This window comes from Prionailurus viverrinus, chromosome B1 (assembly GCF_022837055.1).
Source record: "Prionailurus viverrinus isolate Anna chromosome B1, UM_Priviv_1.0, whole genome shotgun sequence".
Taxonomy (NCBI): Eukaryota; Metazoa; Chordata; class Mammalia; order Carnivora; family Felidae; genus Prionailurus; species Prionailurus viverrinus.
Genome location: NC_062564.1, coordinates 146,117,359 through 146,129,687, shown reverse-complemented (window position 1 = coordinate 146,129,687; position 12,329 = coordinate 146,117,359). Strand labels below are relative to the sequence as shown.

Genomic DNA, 12,329 nt, shown 5'->3' with positions numbered 1-12,329 from the left:
TGAGCTGAAAGTTATTTCCTTTGTTCCCTCATTCTTTCATTTTTCTTTCTGCAAACATGTAGAGTAAATCTACTCTTCATTTAACATATTGACAACACGACCATGATTATTGGGTTCTGCTTTCGTTTTCAGTTGTTTTTGTTTGTTTTGTTTTTCCTTAGATAGGCAACCTGAGTTTATTCAACCATTCTATTTCAGAGGTATTCAGTGTGTGGACCAGTATTAGTCCATGACTCTTTCTTACCTCTGGGAACCTTAGGTCCACAACAAGATAAGGCGCTGCACCAGAACATAAATCAACATACTTCACTGAAAAAAACATTGCTATGAATAAATAAAGCTACCTGAATCAAACAATGTGTTTAGTGATATAGTTGTTTTACATTGTGCAGAAGCTTTTTTACCCTGTTGCAGACTGGTAGTAAGCAATTAAACCAACTAGTTTGATAGCACTTGCTCCATATGGCATGAGTTCTAGATACATTCTAATTATCCTTCTCTAGACCAGCCCCTGGATGTAACCAATGACTCCAGAGAGAGTCTGCTAAAAATATAGAGGAAAACATTATATCCTTATATCTGGACACTGTTTGTCTTAGAGTAGCCTAATAGTTTTTAATGAGCTTTTAGTCAAGTAAAGCACCTGGTCAGAATTATACATTTATCCCCTTTTAAATTTTTCTTGCAACTTGTATAGTCCATCATTCCAAAGTGGGCTACCTATTACCTATTCTATCCAATTTTGTTCATTTACAAATATAGGGCTATGCAGCTATTGCTGTGTTAAGAAAAACAAAAACAAAACTAACTCAATCACCTTAAAGAATCCCCCCTTTTTTTTATTTCCCATGAATTTGGGTTCAGCTGGTCAGTTACAGTGACCGTGGCTTGTTTCTTCTGATCTTGACTGGGCTTGCTCAAGCATCTGCCTTCAGCTGGTGGTTAGCTAGAGTCTGACTCCTGTAGGATGGCCTCAGCTGAAATGACTCAGCTTCCCTCCACAGGATTTATATCCTCCAGTAGGCTAGCTTGAGCTTGTCCTCAAGGCTGTCACAGGGTTCCAGGAGATATAGGTAGCACACAAGACCTCTTTAAGGATTAGCCCTGCCGCTGGCATAGACGAGAGCAGAGAAAGGCAGAAAATAGACCTGGAGGAAAACAAAGATAAAATAACCGTAACAGTGACAGTGTGTTCTTCCAAGTTCTTTATTAAAAATTTGGAAAATGGTACTGACAAATACTTTTCATGGAAGACCTCTGCAGACCTTCCTACAGATGCATTGACCAATAGTTTTGGAATACGTTATTTAACTATCCAGGATTGTACCAATTGGAGCTTTCATCCAACCCACAGTTTTCCATCGTGTAAATAAGGGTTCAGTGAAAAACTTTGTCAAATTTGATGCTGCAACTAAGAAACCATCTGTAGTTTTCTGAACATAAGTGGTCATCACCACATTTAATTATGATAGCAAAATATTAGAGTTCAGGACTGCATAACTTATTATGATAATCCATGTGATAAATTATTTCATGTAGGTTTTAAATTTCAAATAATTGATAAAATGGAAAAATGTTCATAATTTAACTTTAATGGCAAAATGGTAGGATTTATAGTCACAATATAAGCAAAGTTATAGGTATCATATTTTATATCTAATATACAAATATTTTGAAATCCTAGAAAGAAATACAATAAAATATACTTATTATCTTTGAATGGCATGATTATAGTGATTTTTATTTTTATCTTAAACTTTTAGATTTTTTCTAGATTTTCTACAGTGGACATATGTGATGTCATCATCAGAAAAAAATAAACACATATTTAAGGTTTTTCTATTATTTAATTTTCCTAACAATTAAAATCAAGCTCACATTTATCTCTATTTTGAAAATTGTGCATTTGTTAGTGCCAGTCTGATATTCTCAGAGCAAATGTAATGAACTATTACAATCGAGAGAGAAATCTGGATCTTTCTCAAAAGCTGGATTTTAGTAATTATTTCATCAACATTTTCATCTTAAAAATATTTTCTGCAGCTATCTATAATCAACTTATGGCTTTTCTAAAAAAAGAAAAGATTTTATTAACCATCTATAAACCTTGCATCCGGATCACTACAGCTTAAAATAGATCACTACCCTTTCAGAGCTCTTTAGTAACTAAGAGCAATGGATAAAATCCAAACAACAACTCAGAGAAGTTCACATCGGAACATCGAATTCACCAAGCTTAGATTATTTAAAAAGAATGATCAATAATTAAACATCACACATAAGACTTTTTGTCACCACTAAATGTCTGAATTTTGAACAGCTCTTGGACTGTTTAAGACTCATATCCATCAGCTCGTTCAATATAGCACTGGTCTCGTCCTCAGCAGCTTTGCCAGAACTACTACCTTCCCCATGAAGCTCCATGAGCTTTCCCAATTCAAACTTGAGCTTCTTCAGCACTTTGACTTTTCTGACAAAGATATCATGGAGTGGATAAATAGATTGATAAGGCTTTTCTGATGCTATGTCTTTTCTGATGCTATCTGCAATCAATTTATTGGCCATTTCTTTCAAGTCATTTGTCTGCACCTCTCGGGTCATGATCTCTGTCATCTTTTTCTGAATTTGGTGGACCTGTTGGTGCTGAGCATAAGAGGTCTTCCGAATCTGATTGTCTCAGTTTTTAGTAAAACCAACACAAAGTAGATGAAGCAAATAACCATCAGTAATCTTGACATCAACATGGGCTTCAATCATAGTCTGCCTTTTTTTTTTTTTTTTTTTTTTTTACCATGGAATACATTTTGTCACGGGTAAGATCCATGCTATGGAAATTAGTCAGGCAGTTTGGGCCCTAAAATCCTCAGTAATTAGATTGAATTTTTCTAAATCCAGTTTCATCATTCTGCAGACCAGCAAGGCTCACTTCAAAAACATGACCATTGAGGCCATCAGATCCTATTTTGGTTCTTTGAGTTCTTATAACTAGTGTTTTTCCAATATTTTTTATATTGAACACAGCTGGCGCTTTCACATTATACCCACCTTTCTTATAAAATGGATCAATCACTTTCTTCTTGGCTCCCTTTATGCTGCCTTTCTTAAGGTGCTTGTTCTTCAGATTGCCATGGCACTGCTCAGGGAGCCAAAAGGCTAGGTTTTCTTTTTCTATTGGATTCCAAGAAAAAAATGGGATTTTATTACTATCTGTAGAACAATACTCAATGTCTATGCTAGAACTGATAAAAAGAAGTTCTATGGGCTAGAGTAGGAAAGCATGAGAAAAAAACATATCTCAAACATTGATGCCTCATTGGTTATATTATTATGTGACTAAGGAATGTATCAGGTAGCTACATCTATTTTAGCACTGACTGTTTCTTTATAGCCATTAAAATCTTAATTGTACTAAAAATCATATGCCATCTGGAATGTGTAAGTGGATAATTTAGGTAGAAGAAAGCCTCTGACAACACAACACTGAGTCCTTTTCATGCAAAGGATGTAGAATGTGAAAATGAGTAAATCACCTGCAAGACACGGTGTCCACCAGAAGCATTGTGATAGACTGAAGATGGCCACAAAATCTTTTATTTTCCTCCCACTGAGAAATGGAGTTTCTGTCTGTCCTCTTAAATCTAACTAGATTCTGTCACTGCTTGACTGATAGAATATGACAGAAATGATATTGTGCCAGCTCCCAGGTTCTAGGCTTAAGTGACCGGCAACTTCTGCTTCCTGTCTCTTGGAGCACTGACTCTTGGAAGCCAGACGCTAGGCTGTGGGAAGCCCAAGCCACAGGAGAGTCCATGCCTGTATGCCCCAGTTGACAGCCCCAACTGAGCTCCGCCAACTATGAGCAACAACTATAGCCATGTGAGTGAGCCATCTTGGACAACCAGCCTAGTCACATTTTGAGGTGACTCCAGCCTCAGCCACTGTCTGAGTCCAACTATGTGAAAGACTCCAGTGAAGATCCATCCAGCTGAGCTCAGTCATCCCACAGAACCACGAAATGTAATAATAAAATATTTTAAGTCACTAAGCTTAGGAATGGTTTTTAATTATTAACAAAAATAACTGGAACATTAACCATTGTTAGCTGGTGCTGTTGTACTTGAAATAAAGTTTGAAAATAATTATAGAAAATGCATGGTGATGTAAGCTCTCTGTAGAGCGATCTTTCCAACTGCAATGGAGAAATAGTAGAGTTTAGTATATCTTATACCTTTCCAAGTCATATACAGACATAATGAATCAAAGAAGCAAAGAAAAAATAAGAAGAAAGCTCAAAATAACACTTCATGTTTGGAGTTGATAGGATACCACTATGTGTGTGGCACTTTAAAGTTTACCACCACCCTGAGCATTTAAATTATTTTCACTTCATTTTTTTCTTTTTATCCAACCCACCCCCACCCCACCTCACCCTTCTTTGTCTCTACCTCCAATTTCCAAGTAGTTTTCATTCCACCCAACCTCAACAGGAGCCTGTTTCATAGCCATGATGTCCGTATGCTATTTATAGTATGTGAAATATACAAGGATGCGACTCTAGTGGATATCCATCTGGAGAAATCTGATAGCAATCTCTGAGGTGAAAGGGTAAATCCAGGTAGGATTTTAAGCACAGAAGCCCCCATGTGCTGCCTTTATTCTTCTGCTTCATCAGAAATGATCAAGTGCCGTTGGTCTCTTCCTAGAAACAGTGTCTGTTGTATATTTTTTTAAAGCCATGACAACAAAACATTAGCTGTATAAACCTTTGGTATGCTCAAGGACAAAGTTTAAATATTTTCCAGAGTGTTTTACAACTGTGTTTTGCTTTCAGGTATTCCTAAGTTGATCACATCTGATATGGTTAAAGAAGGTGCTGCTGTAATTGACGTGGGTATCAACTATGTCCATGACCCAGTGACAGGAAAGACAAAACTGGTTGGAGATGTGGACTTTGAAGGTAATAAACTACCTCTTTTGATAAGTGAAGAAAATGAAAGATTCTACTTTGCGTGTTTTTATGGTAGAAAGAGAAACTTTGTATTTGATGCAAGCATTATTAAGTTGATAATCATTACACCTGTTTCCTCTGAGGCAAAAGTTTAGTCACTTCCATATTTCCTTCCTTCCTTCCTTCCTGCCTGCCTTCCTGCCTTCCTGCCTTCCTGCCTTCCTGCCTTCCTGCCTTCCTTCCTTCCTTCCTTCCTTCCTTCCTTCCTTCCTTCCTCCTTCCTTCCCTCCCTTTTTCCCTCCCTCTTCCCTCCCTCCTTCCTATCCTCCCTGCCTGTCTTTCTTCCCTTCTTCCTTCTTTCCTTCTCTCACTTCTTGGGAGGAAAATACAATTACACCATTAATATTTAGTTTTATATTAGGGGCACTTGGGTGGCTCATTCGGTTAAGCATCAGACTTCTGCTCAGGTCACCATCTCCCGGTTCAGTTCGCAAGTTTGAGCCCCATGTTGGCTTCTGTGCTGACAGCTTGGAGCCTGGAGCCCACTTCAGATTCTGTGCTCCCTCTCTCTCTGTCCCTCACCCACTCATGCTCTGTCTCTCTCTCAAAAATAAATAAACATTAAAAAAAAAAAAGATTAAGTTCCTTATAGTACAGGTTTTGCAGGTTTTTAGTGAAAGAATGCAGCTGGCCTTCTGTACCAGGCATTATTTTTACTTTTTTTGGAGTGTCTCTGTACTTTGCTATCCATGCTATATATTCAGCCATTCACTCTTTTTTGTTTTTTGAGGCACATTTTATTTATTTTTTATTTTTTTTATTATATGAAATTTATTGTCAAATTGGTTTCCATACAACACCCAGTGCTCATCCCAAAAGATTCCCTCTTCAATGCCCATCACCTACCCTCCCCTCCCTCCCACCCCCCCCATCAGCCCTCAGTTTGTTCTCAGTTTTTCAGAGTCTGTTATGCTTTGGCTCTCTCCCAGTCTTTTTTTCTTTTTTTTTCCTTCCCCTCCCCCATGGGTTTCTGTTAAGTTTCTCAGGATCCACATAAGAGTGAAAACATATGGTATCTGTCTTTCTCTGTATGGCTTATTTCACTTAGCATCACACTCTCCAGTTCCGTCCACGTTGCTACAAAAGGCCATATTTCATTCTTTCTCACTGCCCTGTAGTACTCCATTGTGTATATAAACCACAATTTCTTTATCCATTCATCAGTTGATGGACATTTAGGCTTTTTCCAAAATTTCAGCCATTCACTCTTAAAGCCAGAAGGCATCTTGGGGTGTGTTTGCTAATCCTAACTATATTTCAGATCTGGAGAGTTACCTGGATAATTCAAGTCAACATTCCTCACTTGTATTTTAAAGAGGATGAGGAAGAGGAACTAGGATAACATTTCTATGGCCATTGAAGGGGATAAGGCAGCAAATTTGTAGTAACAAAAAACAGTTGTAACTCAATGCCTTATCTCTACTGAGCCCCTACACAGATAGTTTTAGATACCTGACCCCTAATCCAATTTTACTTCCATATCTTTGTCAGATACTTGATGCATTCAGATTTTCAGTATAATCTAGGAATCCTTAGTTGTCCAATAAGATATAAATTTAGTAAATGGAGGTATTTTCATATTAGAAATCTAATATATACATATATATTAGATTAATCATTTGGCCAAAAAAGCAGGGCCATGTCAAGAACTTTATCAGCCATAGGTGTGTCTTTATAGATAAACTAAAAGGAATAATAGATGACAGGATTTTTAAAAAAAAATTTTAATGTTTATTTTTGAGAGAGACAGAGTGTGAGTGGGGGAGGGGCAGAGAGAGAGGGAGACACAGAATCCAAGCAGGTTCCAGGCTCTCAGCTGTCAGCACAAGCCCAACTCGGGGCTCCAACTCACAGACCGTGTGATCATGACCTGAGCCGAAGTCAGACGCTTAACCGACTGAGCCACCCAGGCACCCCTAGATGATGTGATTTTTAAAATAATTCCAATTGTACATTTCCTCTTGGAATCTGGTCATCAGGCAATGATTTACCGAAGTCCTAGCATGGTGTTGAATGAAACCTAACATGCAGGCACCCAAGTGTTCTAGGGTATTGGTCCCATGTTTGTGAGATTGCAGGTTGTAGCACGTAGGCAATCTGAGCCTGGTGCTAAAAAAGAAAGAAAGAAAGAAAGAAAGAAAGAAAGAAAGAAAGAAAGAAAGAAAGAGGAAAGGAAAGAAGGAAGGAAGGAAGGAAGGAAGGAAGGAAGGAAGGAAGGAAGAAAGAAAGAGAAAGGAAAGGAAAGAAGGAAGGAAGGAAGGAAGGAAGGAAGGAAGAAAGAAAGAAAGAAAGAAAGAAAGAAAGAAAGAAAGAAAGGAAGGAAGGAAAACCTGAGGACACATGTGCAGCAATACATTCTGGGGACAGAATGGTGAATAAGAGCAAGGTACCGACAGCACACTGCTCTTGTAGGCGGTCATTCGCAAGGTCCCTGCCAGTGATGGAGATTCAGGTCAGCAGGGGGATCCCTGCGGGTAACCACGGCTGGCTGTCTGTGTACATGTGCGTGTTACGTGTACGTGCTGAATTCCTCAGGAAGTGACCTCATTTCTTTATTTCACTTGTCATGTTCAATCGGTAATATCAGATATCAATAATTTATGTGAATTTCTCAACTTCAAAGGGTAAGGATACATTTCGTTTTAAAACCTGACCTCGTTTTTTCTCTTTATTTTTGCACTGTCATTCTGCTTCTTGGTGACATTACAGTTACCACGTGTTTATTGCAAAATCACCGTACGCTTCTGGTGCACCCAGATGGCACAGACAGAACGTGATAGCCAGCTCGAGGCAAGAAAAGTAGAGATGTTTGCAGTTCGCAACCTTGACTCTGCTCGTAGAGCAAACTTACCCAGCAGTGCAACACATCCTTTGAGACCCTTCTCTCGTATAATTGTTCATTGGTCTCAAAGCATTTCCACGCATTCTTATGTTTAGCTAAGAATGTTTTTTGCTTGTGGGGTATTATAAAAACACTAAAAATGAGCTTTTGGGAGTGTGCGCGTATGTTTAGTCACACACGAATATGCACTTCAGATCGCATACCATTCCATTTGGAGGAATCTGTTAAACTGAATTGCAGTTATGCATATCTAGGTATATAATGAAATAAAAAAGGGAAATGACAAAGAGAAACAAAGACGTAAGATAAACAGGCAAGTGCATTGGGCTGGGAGACAGAGAGGTGTTTTAGACCTAGCATCGTAACCCAGGAACTTTGCAGCCTCCCTGGCCGTCAGTGGTGTTATCGGTTAAATGGTAGCAGTGACAGGAGTGGCTCCTTCCAGCCCTTGTGTGTGCTGCATCTTGGACATCCAGCTGAGTGCTACCAGACGGTTATGTAGAAACACAGAAACTTTGGGTAGGTCAGGCTTTTCTGCTTCTGTCATAAGGCCACGCCCATCTTATTGATAATATTACCCTTGCTCACCCCCTGGATCACAGAACCAGGGCCCTAAGGAAGACCTGGACTTGGTAAAGAAGACCTTGCCAGTGAGGCCGTGACTCAGCCACCCGGAGGAACATGCAAATGATAGGTTTTGACATGTTGCTCTTCAGGTTCTTCATCGGGACTTAACCTGAGGTGAGGGATGATCCCTCGGCTGCAAGGGAGGAACTCCAACTTGGGTTATGCCGCAAAACTTGTAGGCAGCCGTGGCTTCAGGTTGCCAGAGGGAAAGTGTGGCTGCTTTGTGAGTATCGGTGAACATTTCCCTCTCACTGTATAGCCAAGATAAACAAATGGGTGTAGGTAAAGTCAAATGTTAAAGTAAATTGTCCTTGCAGACATTTTCAGCTTTCGAATAAAGGAAACAGGGTGGCCGTTGGTGGGAATGATTTTTAAAGAATAATTTCATTCATGGACCCCATTTGAGAAATATTAGAAATATGTAAATATTTGCAAATTCAGTGATTTGTGAAACCAGGAGTCGTTTGTATCTATTTTCTTTCTAAGAAAATATGGATGCCTATGTGTAATCTTTATTATTAGATGTTTTGGCCTCAGTTTTGAATCAGACGCCTCTCCTCTGAGTGCTATTTTGTATCAGATACAGCATGAGGCTTGCATCACCCTTTACTATAGTTCTTGATGGAAGGAGACATAAATCATCCTAAATATTTCTTTTTGTTGCTAATGTCAGGTTTTGGTTTTGGTGTAAATACAGTTGTCTCCAGACTACATCTTCCTTCATCTTCTAGGGTTTCCTGTTCTCACTTTTTTCTCTGCTTCCTTCTTTCTTCATTCTCCTTCTCCTGAGCCCAGAATAGAGTCAAATGACCCTTCCTGAGCTGGTGGCCTAGAGGGAAATAATTGTCCCTCCCTCCACCATTCCTCCAACAACTCCCTTCCACCTTGGTCACAAAATTGCCAATATTCTTAGAGAGGAGGCAGGCAAATCTAGTAGAAAATTATGCAGAGAGTAAGGAAGGTAGGAAAGGCTTTCTTACATGGGGAAACCCTCTTCTCAGGTCATTTGGAATTATTCTTTATTCAGTGATAATAGTAGTTGGCGTTTGAGAGGTGGTTACCATTCTCAGCCTTTTATACCCCTAAATTTATACCCCTAAATTATTCATTTAATTCTTATGATAGCCCTATAAGGTAGCTATATAAGGTATTGTTATTATCCCCCATTTAACAGAGGCACACAAAGCCTGGGCATCTTTGCCCAGAGATGACACATAATGGGACACTGTGTGTTCATAGCCAGGCATTTGGAATTTCTACCCGCTTTGTCTTCACTATTCTGTATTTAACTATGTTAATACTTTCATTTTTCTTTTTTTAAAGTTTATTTTGTGTGTGTGTTTGTGAGAGAGAGAGACAGAGAGACAGAGACAGGGAGGGAGAGAGAACCCCAAGCGGGCTCTGTGCTGTCAGAGAGGCTCAATTTCACGAATCATGAGATCATGACCCAAGCTGAAACCAAGAGTCAGATGCTTAACCGACTGAGCCACCCAGGTGCCCCAATACTTCCTTTTAAGACATGAAGTTATTTCTTTTATGTTCCCCCTAGGATATATACAATAGCAAGTTTTAAAAGTGTCTAGACAAGAGTATCAGTGTTTGTCCTCACTCTATGTGGTTCTGATATGCACAGATATCAGTTACCATGGTTTAGGTAAATAACACCAATCCTGCAACAGAGTGGTTTGAATTTCAGTTAGTTTGCTATATTACCTATAACTGCATTAAGTGCAAACTTTTCTGCCAGCTCTTCAATGTAGAAATCATTATGCAAATAACAAATATGCACAGTGATCTGCGGCCAATGACATCACTTCTCCTAAATCTGTTGGTGATTGTTCATGGGACATCTTACTCAGTTCAGTGAAGTGTGTAGTTCTATTGACTCCTTTTTTCCCACTAATAAACCACATGACATTTTATAAAAGTAGATCACAAACAGAGGGAATTGCCAGCAAAGATATAAAAAGTGATAATGCTGACAGATTCTGGATATGGAGCCAGAGGAACTTAGCAAAGGTGAAGTTCTCCATGTAAATGAGAAAAGTAGTTGCTGCTAAAAGGACAACAGTGTCCCAGAGGAAGTGACCCTGGCATAAAACTTCACATAAAAAGAACTCTCAGAGCGGTGCCCGGATGGCTCAGTGGGTTAAGCGTCTGACCTTGGCTCCAGTCATGATCTCACAGTTTGTGGGTTCAAGCCCCATGTCTGGCTCTGTGCTGACAGTTCAGAGCCTGGAGCCTGCTTCAGATTCTTTCTCTCTCTGCCCTTCTCCTGCTCGTGCTCTGTCTCTCTCTCAAAAATAATCAAACATTTAAAATAAATAAATAAAATAAATAAAAGAACTCTCAGATATATTTAATGGCATTAACATGCAAATACAAAATGTTAGAAGCTGATCCAAATTTGGAAAGGAATCTGAAATTCACCAAGGCATAGGAAAGATGCTCACCGTATACTGCATGGTATGTGACCAGAAGAACACAAAAATTGTTCAAACTACTCTTGATAAGTTTTTACAAATAAATAAAAGGCTTTAATACTCAATGTCTTTAATGTTTTAAATAAATTATCACATACTAAATGAATGTTTTACTATTTTCAATTCCCTATACGTTTATAAACCAGAGAGAGAGAATTTTTAATGTTTTCACCAACATTTTTGAAGGTTACTGAACAAATGTAATATCCTCCAATGATTATTAAAATTGCTCTGCGCTGTTTCAGCTTGCACAGTCATTTGTATGTTTTTTTTTTTTCTGCTACTGTGAAAAGTGAGCACTGCCCATATTTATCTCTATGTCTAGGGAAATTAGTGGTCATAGAGTTCAAATTCAGATCCAATGCCATGATCGCCTCTACTATGTGACTGTTCAATTGTGTTTGATTATAGTGTCTCAGGATTACTACCCAGGTATGTTATTGAGGGTTGCAGGTATGCTTGGCTTAGCACCTTTCCTAGGGAGTCCACACTGGTGCTTTTCTTGATAATAGATCCAAGTTAGGACCTTTCTTCAACACCATTCCTCTCTGGGTCCCTTGAGGAGTTAATGGGGCCTTAAAGTTATTACTGAATTGAAATGCTATTTTGGTTTGAATTGATCCTCGATCATAGAATTCAAGATGGTACATCATTGCTTCCAGCCTCTGACAGGTACCACCATTCCCCTTCCATTACCTGAATATGTCTCTCCCTTCTAATTTAAGGCAGTAAAAGAAGAGCAGTATTTTAAAAAGCATCTGTGATAAAAATTATTTTGTATGTCTAAGAATTCTTTGTAATAACTAACAATCATGCAACAAGTAATTTATCTGAAAAATTTAGATTTCCTATACAGATTAAAAAAAATAATAACAACAGTGGAACCTGTCTACTTTCCCCTGGTCACTTTCTATTAGTAGCTTTGAGAGAAACTTCATACATTTCTAACAAATAAGACTGTATCCTCATAAGATGGAAACAAGAGATTATGTGGTATGAGTTGTAAATTGCTTCTTCTGACTGGAAAGTAGTCTGTAGTCTTGGACAAGCTCATAATTGTGCTGCTTTTATGACAGCAGTTCTCTGAATGGATTTGGTGAACTGAACAATCTAATTAATGACTTCCCGTGCTGTTAATCCAGGCTAACCTGGTTCACATTGGCGAGTTCTCGGGCCCCATTTGCACCTCCTAGCTACCACGCAGATGTTTCTGTAGTCTTCTGAAGCTTTTAATAGCTTTGCTTCAGTTTTATGATGAATTCTTCAGGGATTGCAATGGAATGAAAGGGACTGAATTGTCTGCTCCTTGTTCTTTACCATCTCTCCTCCCTGTCTTCCATTCTTGACCACACCTCTCCACTCACTGGTC

General features: G+C 38.8%; 1 protein-coding gene across 1 annotated transcript in view; it reads left to right on the top strand.

Moving 5' to 3' along the window:
* MTHFD2L (methylenetetrahydrofolate dehydrogenase (NADP+ dependent) 2 like) overlaps positions 1 to 12,329 on the top strand; it is a 145,878-nt gene that overhangs the window by 111,992 nt on the left and 21,557 nt on the right. Inside the window, exon 7 of the mRNA XM_047857558.1 lies at positions 4,832 to 4,957. Within this exon, the coding sequence (XP_047713514.1) occupies positions 4,832 to 4,957 (126 nt within the window). The remainder of the gene's footprint in view (positions 1 to 4,831; positions 4,958 to 12,329) is intronic.